This window comes from Squalius cephalus, assembly GCF_949319135.1.
Source record: "Squalius cephalus genome assembly, chromosome: 25".
Classification (NCBI taxonomy): domain Eukaryota; kingdom Metazoa; phylum Chordata; class Actinopteri; order Cypriniformes; family Leuciscidae; genus Squalius; species Squalius cephalus.
The window spans coordinates 9,593,659-9,617,714 of record NC_137146.1 but is presented as its reverse complement, the minus strand read 5'-3'; the positions used below and the strand labels follow the sequence as shown (position 1 = coordinate 9,617,714).

General features: G+C 38.1%; 1 protein-coding gene across 1 annotated transcript; it reads right to left on the bottom strand.

Annotated features, from left to right (window-relative positions):
- Positions 1–6,159: 6,159 nt before the first annotated feature.
- On the bottom strand, positions 6,160–21,788 carry klhl24b (kelch-like family member 24b). Its single transcript, XM_079862959.1, has 7 exons — positions 21,605–21,788; positions 19,594–20,572; positions 16,898–17,082; positions 14,702–14,820; positions 10,748–10,936; positions 8,539–8,727; positions 6,160–7,768 (listed from the first exon to the last, which is right to left on the bottom strand). Exons 2-7 carry the CDS (start codon positions 20,511–20,513, stop codon positions 7,568–7,570), a joined length of 1,803 nt encoding a protein of 600 aa, XP_079719085.1. The 5' UTR covers positions 20,514–20,572; positions 21,605–21,788; the 3' UTR covers positions 6,160–7,567.
- Between the last annotated feature and the right edge of the window lie 2,268 nt (positions 21,789–24,056).

Genomic DNA, 24,056 nt, shown 5'->3' with positions numbered 1-24,056 from the left:
GTTGATAGGCAGGCAGGACATCGTACCATTGCAATCGGACCAATTTATGGTCCCACACCTTCTACAGACAATATACTGTATATGCATTTAAATACCTTTAGACCTCTTAATACTTAATACTGATATCAGGATGTTAAGAGACTTTCAACTAGCATAGCAAAAACAATTGTGGAACGAATCGCCTACCCTGGCTTATGGATATTGACACTTCTCACTTTCTCTCTCCGCACAACCCTCACCTGGGCTTTGCTGCCCAAGAATCAAGGAATTTAGATGCATCTCAGGAACTCACTCACTGCAGACAGAAGCCTCCCATTGTCTGTGCTGCCCGTGCGCGTGCAAGCTGAGGCTTCCTTCTCTTTCTTGAGTCGTCTGTGATCTGAATGCAATTGGATTCTTTAGGGGGAGACAGTGGAGCCCTTTTGCCTTCCATTCAACTCTGAATCTCATTCATAAGAAGCAACACCACTGACAGAACAGGGGAGGGAGGAATCACCCCAGCTCTCTGCTGCAAAACACCACCAAAACATCAATGAGAGCACAGAGAGCATACCGAACCCAAGCGTGCACCTGCATACTAAGTAGGGGATGAAAGCGAAAGCACATAATGTAGTCTCTCTCATCATACAGATAAGTGAGGAAGCATTTGGATGATATTTTGAGCATATTGAGGGGTGCTCAACACACTGACATACACACACAAGAGAGTGCAGTGAATAACAGCTCTTGAGTGTAATTCATGCTTTAGCATGCTCATGGATATTTCTGCAGGGTGAAGCTTCTCCGGTTTCTTTCTCACTCCCAGCTGGAGGAAGTAGGCTAAATGAATGTGGGAAGCCTTGCTGGACACAAGCTAAAGCGGTCTGGCTTCCTGTGATACATAACATTGCAGCAGGGCATGATTGACAACACTTTTCCTGGCAGGTATAATCAACTAATCACCCCAAAACATTTGGATATCACAATTGTTACACCATACTCTGATAAGCGCTCTGTCTCACCAAAAAAAAAAAAAAAAAAGTGAAGATATTCATAAAGAAAATCTTAATGTGATGTTTATTTGTCAGTCATACATATATGAAACATGTAATATATCTGCATTAAAAAAATCATGGTATAGCGTATTAAATTTGCATCTATTTGATTTTATTTATGTTCAGAAAGCATTTATTTAATTAGTTAGAATCAGCATAAATCTAGCCTACTCATTGACAAATAAATTAAATTAAAAAGTTTGATCATGGAGTCTATGCTAACCAGCCGTGATCCTTTGGTGGAAATATGTTTACCATGGTAAATGGATTTTTTTTTTTTTAGCGGTAATCAGCTTGTAGCTGAGCATACAAATCAAGTAGCAAATATATTTATGTATTTATGAGTCCATATAATGTGAGAAAATGTTAAATGTTCGCGAGCCTGTGTGTATATAGGGCAGAACATTAAACACGCATGTGTGGAGAAATATAAAGACACGTGTTTCTCTCACTGAGCGCATGTATATCCACCTCCTCTCCCACCCTCCACCTTCTTCATGGACTTCAGACCACATTACATGCATGTCAGTGCAGATTGAAGGGTGAAAATGACAGAGCTTCGAGGGTGGCTGGCCAGGGCTGCCAAACTAAACACGCATAGGACAGAAACTCTATTCAATTAAGAGCAGAGAGGCGGTTTCAGTGACTGTCAGTGATTTTGCTGAGGTGCCGGGAGTTCCTGTCATTCCCTAACACAGATTTTCAAGCCCCACAGGACAGGTGATGCTGTACATACATAAACTACTGCGCATTTCAGCAGCGTGCTGCAGCTCAACACTGGCCCCTATGGGCTGATGAGGATATAGCAACATATTTTCACATTTCGTTTTCCCATACGTTTTCCCATACGCCCAAATTGCACTGGGACATTGATTCATAACTCGAAAAACGTGCATACAATTCCCCCAAAATTCTAAATAATAAGCAAAAAAATATTATTAAACAAAAATGTATTAAATAGATTTTCCTGAAAAAAAGTGTTACATTTCAAGGCTTCGGTCACTTTTGACCCAAAAATGAAGGGGCTCAGAGGGTTGACAGTTTAAGGTCGACAAGCTGATTTTGGAACATATAAACTTGGTTTCTGCAGCCAAAATGGCAAAACACATTGAGTGAAAATGTGCTTTAAGTGAATTTTGAATGTGAAAAGCTAATGATTGCTTTCAAACAGGTTTCCAGAACTGTGAACAATCTGTCTTCTGAACAGATAGCCACGCCCCCAATCTCAGCCATTGCTTGATATTGGCAGAGAATTTCCTTCAAGTTTTCTGATTGGCTAACATGTACTAGCTCATGTAATATATTGTATTTTTTGCTGTTTAGAGCTGATGGCTGTCACAGAGAATATGAGTGCATTTTTGAGACTGTCTCTGGTTCACTGCAGTGTTAAGGAGAAAATACTCAGCGATGGTGTTGAATGCATTAGTAGCCTACATGGTTTGTCTTAAATCACATTAAAAACAACACATAGACATATTTCCTGATTTATACAAGATTTGACTCCAAACAAGATTTCCTGTCTTATACTGACATCTTATGGTTATATATTTGAATTGCATGACCATGATTCGGTGTCTTCTATTGTCTAGTAGTGTCTCTAACAAGTAACAACATAGCCTATCTCTAGATTATGAGAATTCAAATATATTTTCTTATTTTAAATACACTGTGTTTAACGTCTTACTTGTAAGCAGTAGTGATTTCTTAAAGAAATCAAACCATTTGACCATGTGGCAGGCATGTCTCTATTAAAATAAATTTAGACATGAACTTGATATTTTGATACTTTTCTGGAGGTTTTTGGAAATATCCGAAAGCAGGTAAAAGGTCAACCTGGAACAAAGAATACGATTTTCCTTAGAAGGATTCTGCAGGTCTGAACAATACACCACTTCCTTGTTGCCTATTCCAGATAATGCATTGCACGTGATTCCGAAGAACGAGGAAACCATATTCACCTTAGGGGAAATGCACACTCTGCTGTTTTGCCATAGTGCCTTCACTCAAAGTGTGTGTTATTCCAAGTCATCTGTGCTCGTACATGTTACCTAATTTCTGTTAAAAACAAAAATACATCCCACCCATATAGCCTACGCACTTATAGTTGCACACAATTTCAGTGAACAAAGGTGAACTCATTAAAATCTCATTCAAATATAACTTACAATTGGTGTGTTTATGTGTGCAGAAACTAAATTCAAAGTTTAAACAGGTGCATGCGCACATAAAATTTATTTAATCTAAATTTATTTTATTTAAGATCTGTTCTAATGTTCATGAAAAGTGCCAGGAGGTGGTAATTTGCATAAACACGCCCACACCCCTCTTTCTCAAGTTCGCTTGCACGAAGTCTCGCCAGAGCGCATGCGCAGACAGATATTAAAGCCCGCGTGAACCGGAAGTTGCAAACTACTTTTCTCCAGTGTTCTGACGTATTTCCCAGTGAAACGGAATATTGAACAGAGGGCAGGGTTTTACTCTAGCGCTCCTCCTCTCCATCTCTGCTCATAACAGACTAACGGTTTGAGGGGAGTGGTTAAGCGTTTCCCAACCCAAGCCGTCTAACCTACATCATCAGAGAAGGAACGCCATTCCAAACCGGAAGTAACTTTTCAGACTTTGATTAAAGATTAAGACGGCAAACAATTTTTTTCTGTGTATTAACTTGCACGGATTAATTTTTCAACACAAGACTAGTAATATGCGCTAACAAAGTAGCCTAAATAGGGTCAATTTTGATTTCAGTTGGACTTTAAAGTAAGGTATTCAACCATTCTAAAAAACAGTTAAAACTATTTTTATAGACTACACTCAGTGTACATTTGAATGTACAGGCTGCATTTTGCCCTGTCATTATTTTATTTACTTTGAAATATAGCCTATATAATAGCCTAATAACTAATACTTTTACAGTCAATTCAGTTTTTAACATATATTTTCTAATAAAATAGTTTTAAAATACTTACTTAAAAGCCACCAGGATCATTTTGTTGTATGTGTGGTTTTAGATGGTTCTAAGTTTCATTGTAAATTTGTGTGAATACATTTAATTGCAAACTTATAGATCATGATTTCTGCACATATCAGGCTAGAACGATTAGTGAATTAGACCCCATGTTTATCTTTAAATAAACAGTTCATGACAGACAGTTGACAGTTTATAAACTGAATGACAGTTCATGTCAGTTCTTCTGAGAATTCCTTTTTCTTTTTGTCCAGTAAAACATACATTCTTGAGAAGGAACTCATAGCCTTATGCAGCCAGATTACATCTCAGCACGGCATTTTCAACGTCAATAGCCTATGTCCATTAAATGTTCCCATGTTGCCAGTGGCGACAGTTTACAGTTCCTGCCCTGTGGCGTTGTGTATAGTGACATCAGGAACAGTACCTCCAGTTGGAGAACATTTATTTGCAGGTGTCTCTGTAATTCAACACTTCTGCTCTTTGTTTGACAAGAGTGGCGTTTTTGGCAGTTATCCGACGGTTTTTATTCAAAGTGACTTAGTACACAATTTAATCCCTCAGCACACTGGAAGGAAACCAGTAAGACTTTGTTGAAATACATGACGCAATTAAGGCAAGAATCACATTCACATAATTACTTACCACAACATACCATATTTTTTTTTTTTTTTTTTTACAGGACTAGTTTACCTGTGAAAAACTCACCACAGTGATACCAGGGAATTGCAATGAGGTTGCAAAAGGGGGAATTTAGGTTCCCCTTCCATATGTGAAGCGCTATACCATAGGGCTCAAAAGTTCCACTGTTTTGTTTCACTGTTCCCCTTTTGATCACAACGCTTCACAGAACAGAATCCTAAAACTTCTGTGGATTATTTATATGATTTTGGGCACTTTTCTTGTGCTTTTGGGTCAGTAGTGGTGTACGTCTTGGAGTTCTGGCATGGAAACCTCATGTGTTTAGTACGTGCCTTACTGTGCAAGCTGAAACCTCAGTGCCTGTTGCCACCAAGTCTTGCTGCAGGTCTTTTGCAGTCATTCAAGGGTTTTTCTGAACCTGCCTTCTCAGAAATCTTGTTGCAGCCGACGATAGCTTTCTTTTTCTGCCCCACCAAGGAAGTGTAACCACTGTTCCTTTAAATGTAAACTTGCAAACTATGCTTCCAAAAGGTGTCTCTAAGAATATTTAGTGCCTTCGCTATCTTATTGTATCCTGTTCCTTGTTTGTGAACGGTGATGATATCTTAACTTTGTGGACAATTCTTTTGAATTAGCCATATTTCTAACATTCAGTCAAAGTAACACTCAACAAACCTAGCCAGTTTAGATATTTCATGTGTTCTAGCTCAAGAACACCTGGTGCAACTAATGAAGCCCTTGATCAGTTGCATCAGGTGTGAGTGAAACATCTGTTTTGCAGATTTGTGCTGGTGTGAGGGATTCTATTCAAGGGGTTGAGTAATTTTGAGACTGCAGAAGTCATTCAAATTTGGGGAAACCACTTGAAACATTTGTTGTGTTGAGCTATTTCAATTACTTTTGTTTGATTTGTTCATTACAAACAGCTGGAAGTCTGTACATTTTGCCAATAAACCTGATTTGCAATGGGGGTTGAATAATTTTGATTACAATGTTATTAGTGTGAGATGGTGGTTTCATAGAAATTCAAGGTCCAATAAAGAAAAAACAAAACAAATATAGTTTACAAATCCATACTAAAAATTGCTTTATTAAGGAAAACTTATGCATATACACCACATTAAGCTCTTGTATATTTGTTACTTAGAACAAGAAAATTTTAGCGACAGTTTTAAACATTTCTACAATATTGTGCTGGAATTAACAGACAAAACCAATCACACATCTTTGGCGAGTTGTCAAATGTGTATCATTCCGCCACAAAGGCACAAAATTGTAATTTCTTTTAACACACTTATAAGTAATATCTTCTTAAATTGGCATTTTTTCTGAAAAAGCAGCTGTAATCAGCGCCTCATTCTTGCCATATTTTTTATTTTTTTGACATACAAGTTTTTGGCATGCACATATAATTCAATACCCTATAATGACTCATTCAAAAAGAAACATTTGTAAAATAATAATAATAAAAAAACACTCATTCTGTCTATGGCTTTTAGCAACTGAAAGTTATCAGAAAAAGCAAGCCTATATAGCACTCACCAAAAGACACCAAACACACATCACATCTATACATTTATTTACACAAAGTCGTAAAACTACACACCAAAAAAGGTTAAAGAAAGGCCACGTGTTGTCGCATTTGTGCGCAGGGTTTCGACTCTGTCTTTCAGTTGCATTGTAAAATTCCCAGAGTAAAATGAACAATGTGTTGTTCTGGTCTTGCATCTGACAAATCTAAACAACACTTCTAACCAAAAGCAGGCAACAAAGCTGACATCACTAGTCTTAGAATCCCTGGCACACAAACGCACAATCTTTTGCTGCTACATCACTGAACTGCATGCACAAATACTGAGCTCAGATTACTGTAAGAACAACAAAAAAAGGAAGAGTTTTATAGGAGCTGAGAGTGTGAACTGGCCTTTTGGCCTGATGCATCAACATTGCAAACACTTACTGATACAGTAAACCTGAAGAAGGATCATATTTACATCCGGGACACTGAGAAATATTAAAACTTAAGTGCCTGGTTGGGGCTTTTGGACTTCGATCAAGAATAAATAACTTACAAAGTGAAAGCACATAATGATTCACTTATAAACAAGACATTCCTGATTGTATTCTACATTATAGGCAAGAAATCATGTTTTCCCATAGACTACATTAAACAGAATAAACATTGTAATTGTAATGCTTCATATGGCTGGCATTACTAGAAAAGTTTAGACAGAATATTTCTAAACATGTTTTTTTTCCCCAATAAATGTCATGATTGCCGCAATTTCTATTACAAAACACAGAAAATATTTAATAATCACCAGAAAACATGCATACATAAAGCAATATTAAAGGAAACCCTATACTTTTTGGTGCCTGATGGATTTGTGTTTACTATATACCCATTAGACATGGGAGCTTAACAAAAAGTGGTTCCTGCATATTCTGTGTCTCACAAACATCTGGCTGAATCTTTTCAAACACACTTATATATACACAAATCCATCACAACTGAACACTCTCTCGACCAGTCGCACATAATCACACCATTCACCCATTTTAAACAACCACTGACACCATACATTAAAATACAAAAGAAAATTCAATATTAATAATAATAAAGTGGAAAAAATAAATCACCAATGGAGGAGTTTAACCCGAGGGGAAGACCCAGATCACAGAGAACGGGAGATCAGAGACTAGCTTGAATTCACAGCCGTGAATCAATTCTGTCAAACTGATTCCTGATGGTAGTATGTAAAACAGTTAGGGTTGTGTATTTGTCAGTTTAACGGACAGCTCTCAAAGCTTGTGAACTGAGGGGGGTTGGGAAACCGTACTTCTCTACCTTACCTGTCGTAATGATCCATTTTCTATAATAAGGCTCAGTTTATATGCGTCCCTGTTGTGAGTGAGCTTTTTAGTATCATGACTGGTAGAACTTCTCATTGTAGCGGTGAATGGTGACGCAGCCGTGATAAGAAATGGGACGGGGCATGGCGGCCACGCCCGTGATGATGCCCGTGGATGGGTCGTAGCACAGGATGGTGTCTGACGCCTCGCCGTTTTCACCACGCCCACCCAGGATATAGATCTTGCCGTTACATACCGACATACCGCAACTTTCCTGAAAAACCATAAACATGCAGGTCTGTTTACACAATGTGTCAACTGAGTGCAACAGATGGGTTTCAATAGTGCATTTTCTCCACAGAAAAACATTTTTAGTGCAAACATTTCAAGGCAAGATCTAAGGTGGTTAATGGACTAATATATACTTCTGTAGATGCCGTAAGTCAGTGTGATTTCGATATTTTTAAATGTACCGTTTTCCCGATGAACAACCACACTACTCACAATACTTAACAATTAGGAATGTTGCTGTTACTATCAAAAACAGGAATCGATGGTATTGTAAATGATTAAATCATGTCATTCTCCCTACTCTCTAAAACAATTGATATATTTGTATATTATTAATATTTTGTAAATAATTGTTAAAATGTATGTGTATATAGGTTGTCATATAGGCCTATATATATATATATGCTTTTATCCAAAGTGACAATAGAGAAACAAAAGCAATATATGTATATTTCACACAAAAAAATAAAAAATGTATGTGGTATTTTACTTTTCACTGTTATTTATGATTAATTATTAATTTATTACAAATTTAATTTGATACATCAGTTGTTATTCTTTCTTTTTTTATGGCTTCAAATTATAGTTTGTAATGTTGTGATTTGTGTTGAAGCTGGTTTGTTTAGTTCAAGTCTTAGAACTCTTTTTTGAACTATTCATTCTCTAACAGAGAAAAGAAGAAAAACCTTTCTAAAGCCAAGTCACTTTTGCGCTCTGCAGCATTTCAAATCGTAACTTCATTTCAGTCAGTACCTGTTTGCTGAAAGTGTGGACCACATGCATCCAGTAATCTTCACTGGGGTCATAGCAGTAGATGGATTTGGTCAGGCCTCCAGCAACATAGATGAGATTGTTCAGTGATACGGCTGTGATGCAGCGCTTAGCGATGGGGATGTTGGCCCTTAGCAACCAGGAGTCGGACTCAGGGTCATAGCACTGAACCTGAGGGCAAACACACAGTGACGTTAACATTTTTTAATTCACTTAAGGAATTAACTATACAACTGGTAATTAACTATTCAACAGCCTTATTCAAGCCTGCCTCCTCAGGCTGCAAAACAGTCGCAACCGCAAACATACATCAATCCCCCTGCCATACTTGAAAGGAGGGTGTTGATAACAACTTCACATATTTTTGTGATCTTAAAATTATGAAACCACCCTGGAGGGATACAAACTCACAAAAACAGTACTCATTGATCTTGTGTCCTGATAAAAAGGAAACAATCGCGCACAGACACAATATCTCCTGAGAAAAGCCTGGGTGAATTTCTATCTCCCTCTGAGTATGTAATAGTGGACGGGAAGGTATTATAGGGGCTTCACACATTTTAGAAATAGCAGACACTTGTGCAAGAGAATGCTCTGGGCACAAATGATCTGGAAGACTAATAGGATAGAAACGGGACTATGACAACGATAGTAGTCAAATTAAACACACAACATGACATATAATGCTTTGACCAATCAGAGTTGAGATATGCGCCAACATTAGTTATCATCAGAACTTCCTTGTAAGGAAGCAGGAAATGCTCCAGCATTATGGAATTCTCTGAGGACGTTTCCTTCAATATTCAAATCAACCATCACAACAATTTTAAGAAACACAGCGTCAAGCTGTACAATTGTGGAATCAAGGGTCCAAAGAAGTTTTATTTGGGAATTAAAGGTCAGCTAGTTCAGAACTAATCATATGACCTGCACTGAATCGCAGTGAAATACATTAAGGAAATCCAAGAAAATATCTGCGGCTGAGTGTTTCTCTCCAAAGAGACACCTGGAGAATGTATCAGAGCGGGCTGACAGATCCAGGTCAGATGGTCGTAACTGTTGATCTCCATTAGGGGGCAGCGGGCAGCACATTCAATGCATCCTACATCCATTGTTCAGCTAAGGCAAAGTCAGGCCGTGATGAAGGACAAACTCTTTCTAACTACAGTGTAAGAGTAAACAAGCTGCCATCATGAAACAAAGGGGGAATCTAACAGCTGGTAAACTCAAGGTTTAGGCGATTGATGCCATTTTGGTCACACACAATGTCGTAGTTACCATTGTAGGGGCTTTGTATACTTAAACATCCTGTCATTCGTGCGCAGAACGTATTTAAACGTAGAATGACCTCTGGTTCAACTCAATTATATATTGATAAGTTATTCAGCTTGAGTTTAAAGCAGTGTTGTTATTGTTAAACTAAACCCTAAAACTATTAAAAATCCTTTTTATTAATTGAAATAAAGCTGAAATAAAATACAAAAAAAAAAAAAAAAGATTAAATAAAACAAAATTAAAATAAAAGTTAAAGTACTAAAATGACAAACTTAAACTGAAATAAAAATGAATGAATAAAAATGACAAAAGCACATAACAAAATTTAATAGTAATAATAATAAATAATAATACAACTTAAACTAAAATAAACGGAAAATATAAAAATAAAAGCTATATGACAAACCTGTATGTCTTTTCTTTTTCCAGTGGAACACCAAATAAGACTTGGCATGTTGTTTTTGTCCATTCAATAAAATTTGGACAAAAGAAAGTCTCAAAATATCTAGTCAATGACATGAGTACAAGTAAATTATGACATCATTTCCACTTTTGTGCGAACTGTCCCTTTAACTGTCCCAAGTGATAACTAACAGACTTCAATGAGATATGAATTATAAGGATTTACTATAGTAACAGCACTGGAATACAAATAAAGACATCGCCCATTTCTCAAGTAAAACTATATAATCAGAGCTGTTTTATTTACAGCGGCTGGGTTTATGGTCCACTGCACTGTTCAGAGAACTGCCAACATCACTACACTGGAAAACAAAGCATGTCACACCCGTGCGTGACCCAAAAATAAATGTCATGTTTACATGCAGTAAATACACAATGACATGCAGAGATAACAACAGGGTGGTTTCAAAGACTCCCTACTCCTCAAAAGCATGCGTCAGACTCTTCTACAAACCTTGTCTGAGCACGTGTTGTCATCGGGTCCTCCTCCAATCACAAACAGTTTATTGACGCAGCTGATGACAGCTGGAGAGCTGACAGCCTCCTTCATGGGTGCCACTTCTGTCCAGCGGTTTGAGAAGGAGTCGTAGCATTCGACGCTGCTGAGACGTGACTGACCGTCATATCCACCAACGGCATACACCTGTAGAACAAAACACAACGAGATGTTAAACTTAAGTGATGACCCTGTACACAATACACCATTATAGTGTTGCGTAATGTAGGTAAGCTCAAACTGTTTTTGTCTGTTTTGAAATGTACACATGACGTTTCCGTGGATGAAACAATCTGGAGGTGAGCCAACGCGTGTGGATCTAGCCAAACAAGAACTACTGTTTACGACTGTTTCATGATTCTCAAATTGATTTAGTGACAAATGGATCGTTACAGACACACGCACAAGCCTCGAGGCTACCACTGCATTCGCAACATGACTAATCTGATTATACCTGCGTTTTATTGCACAAGTGGACTAAACAAACCTGGTCCAGAAACAATAATGACAAATATCCATTTGCAGGAAATTCAACTGAGTTCACATTAAAAATAGTCATGAGGTGAACATATCACTTCTGACTGTGCCAGCGGTTAGAATCTCGTGGTTTACTCTTGAGTAGCCAGAGGCAGGTTTACTTTAAGTAACTTTTCCTAGCAGGGTCAATGACAAATATGGATGTCAGAGATGAAGATAAGACACTTAAAAAACACAAATGTAAAAGTTCTGAATGTCAATTTCCTTGACTACTTCAAGAAATCCAGTGCGTCCTATTATGCCTACTTTCTAGTAGGTCAAAAGCAGTACAAGAAATGAGTAGTACGTCTGAATTCATAGTATTTGTAAATCAGTGGAAAATACCCAGATGACCTACTTCTTCAGCCGAGATCCTTAAGTGTGCATCCAAAGGACACTTTACTGTCCCATGAGGCCACAGGAAAGGAGTCGTGAATGACAGTGAAGCGAAACAACTGAATCACGTGTAGTCGTAGTTCATCCGAATTTCATTCAAACTAAACATTCATACCATACAGAACATACTTCTCAACAGTCGTGAAGGTTGTTCCTCATTAGACAGTGTGCGATTTTGAATGAAACTACAGTTTTGATGATTCAGTGATTGTAAGTTTGTTCATTATTTAAAAAAAAAGGAATTCAAATATTTAAGGTAAAAGGTTTTTTTTTTTTTATAAATATACCGAATGTAATTATTAATTGAATATTTATGGGGTTATACCATTTGACATTTTATATATATATGTGTGTGTATGCATTTGTTTTTTCCTTCCAAGATTTTCAGCCACAAAAATCAGCTCATTACAAATACCTGAAAATGCAGGAAACCCTTTACACTTCAAGGGTTTACAATTCAAATATTTAAGGTAAAAGTTTTTTTTAATTTTTTTAATAAATATACCGAATGTAATTATTAATTGAATATTTATGGGGTTGTACCATTTGACATTTAAAAACCTAAACTAACCTTTCCATTAGTATTTAAATATATATATATATATATATATATATATATATATATATATATATATATATATATATATATATATATATATATATATATATATATATATATATATATATATATATATTTGTGTGTGTATGCATTTGTTTTTTCCTTCCAAGATTTTCAGCCACAAAAATCAGCTCATTACAAAAACCTGAAAATGCAAGAAACCCTTTACACTTCAAGGGTTTTTCTTGTTTTAATGTTAAAACATAAACAGACATGCCCTTATCGAATAAGTCGGCAGAAACACTAAAGGTATTACATGCAAATTAGGGGTAACGGGTGGAAATTGATGTGTGCAAATCAGGTTCAACTTAAATCATTTAAGACCGTTTAAAACCACCGTTTTTGCATAACCTGGTAATTAATCACAATCGATGTAAGACTTATTGACAGCATCCAACAAATGCGATCAAAACATCTCCGCTGCAAAAACATGACCTCTCTGAGTGCAAATCGTTGACAGTTCTGTGTTGTAACGCATCACTCAATCACTCTTGTTTGTTTAAGTCCATGAAGAGATTGAGGAATTTCTCGCTCACTCTCAAATGAAAACACGTGGAACGCAAAACCCCTGAAGAGTTTGTCTCCTTCTCCTGTCTCGTGGCTCAATACTGTTAAAAAGAAGAAGGTAAACATGTTTCCCTTAATGGAACAACCATGAAAACCGGTTGAACCAGTGTTGGCGCACAAACGTGGTCGAACAAAGAGGGGCAACTTACGAAAAACAAAGCAATGTGCTTTCTAATGAGCTCTTTGTTCAGACTCAGATGTTATTGAGACGGTCCTATCATCCCTGGGACTGATAAGATGTATATCAACAAACTGTTATAAGGAATTATAAAATGTCTTCAGAGGAATTAGATTTCCTGTTCAGTGTGTGCGTAAGTAAAAGGCTAATATATGCTGACAGGGTGTGAGAATGTGAGTCATTCTTTCTCATTTAAATGTTAATCATAATTTTATATCACACACTTGCATACACAATAATCATATACAGTATATCTAACCAGTGTCAGCATGGCTCACATCAGATTATTGCAGCTTAACCCTGTAGTCATGCATTTCATTTTTCAAGTCTCAGTGTTGTGACTTCAGTTGATTAGATTTTATCTGTCAGTCATGAATCTTTCACAACCAATAAATCCAACTGCAGTCAAACAATCCATATGTCTGAAGGAGTTACTGCTCAAAAACAAACCCAAATGATCTTTTGGGGTCAAATGAGTTTTGAATCCAAAACTAGCATGGGCCTGAAACACAAAGAGTTGGAGAGACTATAGCAGACACCCAGAGACAGGAAGCTGGGGGGAATTATCTGAACAAGCCACAATGCAAAGCATCAAAACAAACAAAGCAAGAGAAAAAGGCGTTCATGCAGCAGCTGGCTATAACTTGCAGTGCATGTTAATTAGTGATTGCACAAGTAGCTTTTGTTGGCTCAGTTCATTCGATAACAACAAGACACTTTTGAGCCGGTTCCTCACCGATTACATAAAATGAATCAGATCTTTCTCAAACAGGACAGAACAACGTTATTTAACCCCCTGCCAAAGTAAATCAGATTTCTGGAGCTGATTACGTTCGTTAATAAATGTTGAAAACAGCCTCATGAGTGATGCAATATCAAGTGACGTATACAGATCCAAATTCGTTTGACAGCGCCCTTATTTAGTGGTTCATATAACTGATCAGTTCACATTCAGTTACTGATTATTAAAAAAAATGCAGTGTAAGCAAACCAGTTCCAAGGGAGAAGTTAAAAATTAATTATGTCATTGTTAAATGAAAACAATGTTTAATGAAAACAAGTTTCAAGCAGGAAAAGGACGACAAATCAAGGCTTTGAAAGTGGAACTGACTGTAAGACAAAGAGCAGTAAATGACAAGCAGGCAATAAATTATAAGGGTGGGAACATGTTTGAAAACTAAATACGGACAAAGATACTCCAACACCCATTCATCATGGTTAAAGGTATGCAAACCACAGGCTATCATCAAAATAGGAAATCAATGTCTTCTTCCTGTGGCATGACTAAAAGCCAACAAAATGCCCTTAAAAGTTAAACACTGGAATGTATTGGTTTATTATTGGTTTCTAAATGTCTCTTGAATGGCTTGATGGTGTCATGCTCTCAGCAGCCAATAATTCACAAAACACAACACATTGTGGTTGGCGCAAACATGGTTATCCTTGCTACAAGTCAACTAGTAATAAATCTAGTTTATCCACATTTGAGTACTTATTTTTGTTCATAGTTGAGGGCATGTGAAACAACCTGTCCATGTTATCTACCAGAAGAGGGTTCCCCACATCACATGTTTCCAGTTAGGGGCATCTAGTGGGCTATTGGTTAGTGTATGAATGTGGAAGTCGTTCAACTCACCTTTCCTAACAAAACAGCCATTTTGTGTCTCCAGCGACCCTTGTTTAAGGAGGCAACCCTGATCCAGATGTTGAGCTGGGAGTTGTACATCCAGACATCCCTGCTGTTGATTCTACCCCCTGAAATTGCAGCACCAATTGGTCACCACCATTCTTGAATTCACACGCTGATTATAATCCTTTCAACAATGTGAAAAAGTAAATAACCCATGACACACTTTGTGAATGTTCCTTGTTTCTTATCTTATCTCATATAAACACATTATGTAAATAATAAAAAACACAATTGAAAATGTTCCAGTTCTGAGATAATTCTGGTGAAGCAACATAATTAGACCAGATGAGTCATAAATTTATGAAAACAAATTTGCAATGCAATGAATAAACTGCAACTCATTATTTGCATATACACTACCAGCCACAAGTTTGCGACTGAATTTATGTTTCTCATCATCTTAAACTCCTTTAATACTTAAAGCTTGAAATGGGTTTTGTATAAAATAAATGCATCTCTTACACCAGATAGTGAAGAAAAATCCGCCAACAAGCATCCGGTATGCTACTGTTTAAAAAGCATCTTAGGATGCACCTCATGAAGTTGGTTGAGAAGCTGCCCAGGGCTGCGTTTCTCAAAATCATAGTAAGCAATGGTCTCCAAGATCAACTTGGCTCACAATGCTTTTGGGAAACTCAGCCCTGAGCAGTAATCTAGACAACGTGTGGCTACATTGAAGAACTAAAAAAGTAGCTTTGATTCGTGAAACATTCATTTAGTCACTACATAATTCCATTTGTGTAATTTCATAGTTTGAGTGACTTTACTACAATTACACAATGTAAAAATAGTAATAAAGACTGAGCAGGTAGGTATGACCAAACATTTGACTGCTAGCGTATCGGTTAACGTGTGCATCTGTGTGATTGTGCTAACAGAAGGAAGTAATCTACAAAACTGTTCCAGTTCTTCAGGAAGCACGTGGAAAGAACACACTGGACTCAGCAAATCTGCTCAACCTGAAGCTCATCTTTCTATCAGTTTCTATTATTTTCTGACTTACATATATTAGTCTTGAGTTTGACATATATACAAGTATAGTTTGACAAACACACAGGCTTCCTGCCTTGGAAAAGCCTGCCTGGCCCTGGCTTACTAAACAAACTTCAAAGGAGGAGTAGAACAAAATGTTTGGGGAAGGACTGAACTTAAAAGGAGGTTGAAACTATAGAGAGAGAGAGAGAGAGAGAGAGAGAGAGAGAGAGAGAGAGAGAGAGAGAGAGAGAGAGAGAGAGAGAGAGAGAGAGAGAGAGAGAGAGAGAGAGAGAGAGAGAGAGAGAGAGAGAGAGAGAGAGAGAGAGAGAGAGCGTTAACTAGCAGATCTGTTCTCTTGGAAACACGTGAGCGCTTGGCACATGCAGAACGTAAACTGATCGCTCAGGATTCTAGCCCCCTCACTCACCCTCACTCTCTCTCTAACACTATTTTCTCATGAGATAGCTGATCTCTTTTAATCATGTCTCACAGTCTTTTTTTGCTGAACCTGCTCGCTGTTCAAAGTGAGCTGCTCTGTAATGCGTGGCGCCCTGCTGTGTCTGATAAACCCCTGCAGACTAAACCATCAAACTGACAATAATTGAGAAATTAAGACAGAGGATACGGATAATTGACAGATGGAGGGCGTATAAAAACAACCCTTAGAAATAAAAAGACCACAGTACAGCAATTAAACATTTCTAAATAATGTCTTTCATTTTACAGTTAGTAATCCATATATTAAAGACCTCACAAAATCAAAAATCAAGTTTTGTGAGTTGTTGTCCATGTCTGTTAGCTTTAATGTCATCTAAATGCTAATGCACCACTAAAAACTGACAAAATTAGCAGATATATGCATTCAAAATGTATAGTTTTTCTATGTTAGACCAAAAATATTAATAGCTCATCTTGCACTTACAATATTTACTTATTTATTTAAAATTTAGAAAACATTTTATCCAACCAAATGATAGAATGAGAATGTCCCTCTCCATAATGCTAGCATTAGCAATCTTCCTGGACGTGATGTAAACAAAAGGTTACTGGCATTGAAAAAGGAACAAGGCCTTTGATAGACTTGAAGAAAACCAAGTCAAGTCTAACAATAATTGCCTACAAAACAATTTAGAGCTCAAGAATGTTATTACAAATATACAAGATTACCTGAGACCAGAATGTCGTTCCTGAGGGCACACACAGCATACTCTGACTTGGTGAATTCCGGGAGTTTGGCTAAGGATTTCCATTCCCCAGTTACAGGATCATAGCACTCAGTGTACGGCAGGTTGAAACCTCCCATTCTCTCACATCCACCAACTACCACAATGACCTCAGAGAATCCTGTAGACCTGCAGGGACATGACAGGATGTCAAACTTGGACACATGGACAAATGTAAATCATTTAGTCCTGGTAACATTACAGAGAATAGAAAGTGTTCACATCGCAAGCAAGCACATATTTTGTCATACTATTAGTACTGCACAACTCATTGTTTACATTTTGTTTTCTTGTCATTTTCAGTCTATTTGTTCACTGAATGACACTGAAATGAGAAAAGTACAGAACCATTTCTAAGAATAGCAGTAAATATCACTGTCTACTAGTGCCCAGAGCACAACATGCATTCTCTGTTCAAAGAACCAATCGGCAGGCAAACACATTTTATCCAGAACCAACTTCCCCCATTTTTCCCCTGAAATCCTTTGCCTAGAAGACTGTGCTCTCTGTGTAAATGATCATGGGGTTGGAGAAAGCTCAAGCGAAGATGCTAAAGTTAGAGTTGAACTTTGAATACCCTCTCTGGGGGAAAGAGCTTAGAACGAATAGAGCAAGTCGCCCAGTCAATTCATGCAAACATGGAAAAATCTGATCAGTCTTTCATGCGTGATGTAATCACTGTAAATGTGCCGCACCCACATAATTCCCTGAGAATAAATGGTGGAGGTCAGCTAGGCCCTATCTCATAATTCAAATTTAAGAACCATCGCAAATCTGCCTGGAAACAGAAGGTGGAACTACAACTTTCTGCCAACTGTAAGCCGACACCCGTCTGAAAACTCTAACACAGTACGCTATAACTTTTTTCATCAAACCAAAAAATAACAAAGGTACATGGAGTTGAAAAAACAAAGCACCCTTGCGTTGTCTTACATGAACGTTTAGCACACTTTTGTCAGTTTAGCTGGTTGCGTGAGACTTGGGCTGCATTTATCCTAATAACTGTGCTACACCTTTCTTCAAGCAGTTAAATGAGACTTTGGTGGTTCCTCCAGCGAATCACGTTCAGGCAGATTCCAGGTCACTATACATTTGGCTCTGAGAAAAACAGAACTGTGCATTCCCCCTCCCCCTGCTCTCTCACCCCATGCTCCTCCAGACATAACAAAAACAGAGCGCACACTGCAAGCAGGATCAGGTCAACAGGAACATGTTTTGAAACTCAGGTGTTCATGTGTTATGAAGCCTGTGAAGGCAGAATGTGTATGGGCAAGCCCCGCTGAGTGTTTTTTTTTCTTGCGCTGCAATGCCTGAAGGGGCCGTCTCTTCTTGCTCCATCTCACTGTGCTTACAATGTGGCTCGGGTTGTTCCATATCCATAAATTAAAGCATTGGGCTTCCAATGATCAACTATGGAGTGCGAAGCTATAAAAAAAACAAGCCTTTAAATTACTTGTTGAATCATGCCTTCGTGTTTCGAGGATGACTGAATCTATAATGTAGCCTTTCTGAAAAGGGTTCCAGAAGTCTCTGGGATTTTTAAGGACATAGCAGAACATGTTTTGCTTTTAACCAAGCTAGACAACTACAAATAACTAGTAAACTCCCATTTGCTTGATGTTTCTGGGTAGCCAATAATTTGAAGTCAAGTCATAGTAAACAAACTCTTTGATAGTGACTTGAGTGAACTAGACAAACAGTTCAAGCGAGGTATAAAAGACTCTTCTCTCTCCTGCAATCACTGGTCCATTTTACACAGTTTAAACTGCTTGGTGCATTTAGGCTCAATCCCAATTCTATTTTATACCCCTTCACCTACCCCTAACCCTTCGGGTTAGGCATAGGGGTGAAAATATTCCCCTAAGAAATGGGACACCACTACTACACCGTCACATGTCATTATACATCGTCGCTAGCACCTACGTCACAGGAGATGCGCCAATGTTTATCACAAACTTCCAAGATGCCATCGTCAGCTGTAGTCTTGCGTGAGTTACAGCTATTTTTTTGCATTTTTCTTCTGAAGTTTGCAGAAAACAACAGAGATGACGATATCTTCAACGCCTAATGCTGCGTTCACACCAAACACGAATAGAGCATCTGGCGCGAGTGATTTCAATGGTAAGACGCGTTTACGGGCATCTGGTCTTGCGGCGTCTGGTCTTGAGGCGTTTAGCGCGGTGGACGCGAATTCGCCTCATTCGCGCGTCCACTTCGCTTCAAACTTTTGCTTTTTACACGCGTCATATTGTTAACGAACTTTAACGATTTTTTTGCAACCGTTTCTTTGAAGAACATGACCGTAAACACTAGATTGAATGTGACATAAAGAAAATGATATTTGCAGTCATGTTGCCTCTGTAGCCGGTGTATGCAGGTACATTTCTCATACCCCTTCGTTTGAAGTGTGGTCCCGAAAAATCTTCGTTTCAAGGGCTATCTGGCCCTTCCACTTACCCCTACCCCTCCAACCAAAAGAGAATCGAGACAGCCCTACCCCTTCACGGGAACGCGCAAAACGGAGGAGTAGGGCCAAGGGGTAGGGGCAAGGGGTGAATTGGGATTGAGCCAAAGTGTGTAAAGATTGAGACTTGGATTAATATGGTACATTATAAGCACAAGAAATGTTGCTAGAAATACCTGCGAGGACGGGTTCTAGGCGACATCATTTCGTTGCCCAACACATGATAGCGTCTGGCTTCGTGTAGAAGCTGATAGCACTCCGGTGCATTCTGGATCAACTGGTCACCTTCTACCGTCTGTACGAAATAATTTGGATGCAGCAGGGGCAGGCGGACGTGGTTGAGAAGGTCTTTGAGCACGATTCTGCGGTGGTCCACATCGTAGTACACCCAACGAACCACTGCTTCAAACACCGTCTCCTCCTTTCCAATGACTAGCTCGTCACTAGCGATGTACTCCTCCAGTTCTTCCTTACGCAAGTCCAAGAATTCTTCATGCTGGGCCACGTCGGCAAATCTCTGCAGCGCGTAAGAACGGCAGCGGCTGGCCAGTTGCTTGAGGGAGTGCGCGTCGGCAAAACGCTGGATGCCCAGGCAGTTGCAGGGGTCAAGTTGGTCCTCCAAGAACTTGGCACAGGCATCACGGAGAGTGCTGATCTGGAAGAGGCAGGAGGTCTCAAAGAGGAATTGCACATTGTCTGTGGTGATGCGGGCACGTCCAGTGTAGACGTACTGTAGGAAGGTGTCCATGGCTTCGACACGGATGCCGTTGATCTCCACCAACATCTCACGGCTCTCACGGAGGTCATTGCAGAACATTGCACGGAAATAGCTGCTGCAAGCTGACAACACGGCGCGGTGGCATGGGAACTCACGACCCTCCACACTGATCACCACGTCCGTGAACAGTCGGCCATCACGGAACTCATTAAACATCTGCAGAATGCTCTCGGAGTGGCACGGGCCAGAGGTGAAATCGAACACATCATGATTACCGACGGACTTGTTGTCCATTTCCAGAACCTTTCTCTTAACTGCTGGAGACTCACGGACTCCAGAGTCCTCCCGGTTCAGTCTTCTGCCCAGAATAAGTACCATTGCTATTAGACCAGTGAGGCCAGAGGCCCTGTAGACAATAGAAGAAAATGATGCCTCAGCTGAAATGAAAAAGAGAAATATTATTTTAATCAGGAAATCCATTAACTTGTTATAAGCATATACAAATTACAATGAGACACATTTCTGAGTCATTGCTTTTGTAACCTAATATAAAAATATGCTGTATTAACTGAAAATAAGCTTAACACTATAACCTATACAGCTTTTCAGGCTCAATTTACAAAAGGTAAAGGAGCAGCTGATCAACCATGCAGTAACATACACAAAGTGTTGCCATGTTGCTGGCAAATGTTATGTGACAAACATATGACAGACATTTAGTATTAAACCTTTTTTATTAACAGTTAAATGACATTGTAACTTTTTTATATCAGAAAAGTACAAATCTCTGCCTAATTTACAAAAATGACATTGTCATGACAACCTTTTGTTTGTTTCACAATGGCCTCTCATTGCCCCAGGTGAATTCACCTTAGACAACAGAATGCTGTTTTTCTGGTACTGCAGCCGCCTAGCGGTCACTTCCGTATTCAACAAGAGGATCAAAACAAAGAACTTGGGGAACGTCAACAAAATATACTTCAGAAATTGACCTGCCACCACGTGTTGACAGACAAAATTAATCATTCAAATTTGTGATTAAATTCAATCGTAATGAAATTATATTATTAAGTTAAATTACATCATCTTATATGCTTTTTAAAACATATTTATAGCAGGCTGTATACTTAGTAAAATTCCATAATTCTTGTGTCGCAGTTATGCCTTTTTTCAACAAAAAACAGATAGCCTACCACGGTATGAAGAATTTTAGATAAAAATGGACAAATAGTATTTTTTCTTTTTTTTTCTTCTTTTTTTTTTTTTTTTTTTTTTTTTGCATTGGTTACGTAGGACTTAGGCTATATAAATACAAGCATTATGAATACATAGAATTAATTGTCACAAAATGTGTTTCATACCTATATAATTTAAATTATCATAGATACAAAACTGTTACAGAATAGAATAGAACAGAACAGAATATAATTAACTTTAGGCCTATAATATTATAACAAGCATAAACTCACCAGTTTAAAAAGTGAAGACTTTGTTGTGGAAGTCTCTTAAGTAGCCTACTTAAAGTCAGAAAATCAGTACATGAAAACTCTGCTCGTCTACCCCTCGGCGGTCATCTCTGTTCCAGCAATGGGCCCAAAAGAACGTCTGAGGAAAAAACGGTCCGCTGGGTGCTTTATTGCCATCATCACATCCGAAAAACACAAGCGGCAATCAGCTGATGACGCAGGGAGTTCTGGGAAATGTAGTATTTATGTAGGCTGACAGAATGACGGCAGAAGCGCAAGTGACTACAAGTACCAGACTGCTCAAAACGCCACATGGCCACAGATTGTTTGTAAACGTTTCAACAGTCACAAGAGTGGCGGAGGTGAATCTCATGTCGGAAAGATATTGAACTCCTTTTTTTTTTCCTCTTAAGAGTTTGAAAGAAGGTTATAAAACACATTCATATGCAGAAAATCATGTAACACATATTAGTAAACAATCATAAACAACACGCACACAAGACTTTTAATTGACGTCTTTTTGTTTTTGTACTGCGCTGATGATTTTCTATTTAACTGTCTGAACTGAGATGAAAGAACACGGTAGCAGATTTCAGTTTTTCCTACATTTTAAAAACATTTTTACTTCTATAATATAGCCTACTAACTTACATGTGAAACCACATGTTTAATTTGGGGAGCGTTGTATATTAACAATGTTTCTCTCTTTCCTTTCAATTGTATTGTTTGTATGAGATTCAAGACAAAGATGTCCTTTTCTCGCAATCCTTTCAACACCAAAAGGCACCATTTAAACAAGTGACGTCTGGCTCATTTGGAAAGCAGGTGAGGCGGTTTAACTTCCTCTCTTCTTCTGAATGCCTGGAGGCTAAACGGTTATAGGCCTAATAATAGACTAGGGCTATGCATATCTATTTCTATACATAGTCATCACTTCCTCTGCTCTGAGTGCCGAACGCTAAACGTAAACATACATAGGATACTGAATCATGACATGTTCAGGAAAGTGAACTTGTATAAACATATGCATAAATGAGGCAGTAAGTAGAAGGTATCAGAAAGCTACAGGTTCAATTGAGTCTGACTCAGAACTACAGTAGAATAATTGACTCAGAACTACTGTAGAATAATTGACTCAGAACTACTGTAGAATAATTCATTCTGTGTTCTTAACACACCAACAACACTTTTCCCACACACTTTTATTTGCATTGTTTAAAAAAAATGCACCCATTTAAACCGTTTTGCTTCAATACTAAATTTGGACTGTGAAGTTCTCTCAGATAAACAAAATATATACAAGTAAAGTCTACTTTAGTTTGCAATGGAAACTTGTTTCCGCCATGGATTAAAAAAGGTAATTGCGACTTTTTATCTCACAATTCAGACTTTTTTTCCTCACAATTGCAACTTTTTTTATCTTCATAACTTCTGAGAAAAGTCATATACTTATAAACTCGCAAGTGCAAGTGAAAAAAGTCAGAATTGCGAGTTTGTATCAGAACTCCATAGTTTGCACATTGTGGCAAAAAAAGGCCTAAAGCATTCTGATGGCAGATCTTTTCCTTTCTCTTTCAATGCTTTCACCTGCTATCTCTCTCTGCCTTATTTGTGTTCGGTTGCTATCATGTGTCTCTGTTCTCTCTTGGTTTCCACCATTGCTGCACAGCAGCCGACTGCACTTTCTGCTGTCTAAAGCACATTCCTCTGTCTCTGTGTGTTTATGTGATCAGTAGTCATTCCAGCATTAATAGTGCTATTATAAAGATCCACTCAGTTAAGCCTCATTACAGCACAACAGGAGAAAGTCCAAAGCAAATTTACTGACTTAAGCCAAGCAGAATATAAGACAAGAAGTATGGGGGGAAAGTGCTATTTTATATTTGAATATTAATTAAGGATACATGGCCAAAAAAAAAAAAAAAATCATAAGTGCACTGCGGGTTGTATTCTATACTGGCCACAGGGTGGCAATAGTGACTTTAGAATCAGCATAACTGGGAATTTGCAGGCGCATGCAGGATAACAAATGGGTATTTGGATTTATTGTTTTAAAAATAGTCATTTAGGGCTCATTTGTAGGCTTATATTTTACAATTAAATCCATGCTATAACATATCTGTAATTATTGATTTAACATGGTTAAGGTCTCATCAGTTCATATAGCACAACATTTTATATAGGCCTAGGAGTGAGTTTTTGAGATACAATCATTTTGAGGTAAGTATAATTTAAAAAATAAATCCAATTGTCCATATTTGATATAAGTTACAGGTTGAAACAACAGCTCTCTATTTGACATTAATTTACACTGTTTAAGAATAAGTAGGCTATTTAGTTGGCAGATATGGGAATATTACATTAAAATCTGGCATAGGCCTACGTTTTCTGACGTTTAAACCAAACACCGCCTGTCTCCCTACAGTTTACATTAGTTTCAAACACTTAAAGTTCT

What these genes read in the sequence shown, in the direction of transcription:
- klhl24b (XM_079862959.1), bottom strand. Translation starts at nt 20,513, where the DNA reads ATGGTACTTATTCTGGGCAGAAGACTGAACCGGGAGGACTCTGGAGTC. An exon ending in CCTAGAACCCGTCCTCGCAG is followed by an intron (nt 17,083 to 19,593) that starts GTATTTCTAGCA and finishes ATGTCCCTGCAG; the next exon opens with GTCTACAGGATTCTCTGAGG. An exon ending in TCCACACTTTCAGCAAACAG is followed by an intron (nt 7,769 to 8,538) that starts GTACTGACTGAA and finishes ATGGTTTTTCAG; the next exon opens with GAAAGTTGCGGTATGTCGGT.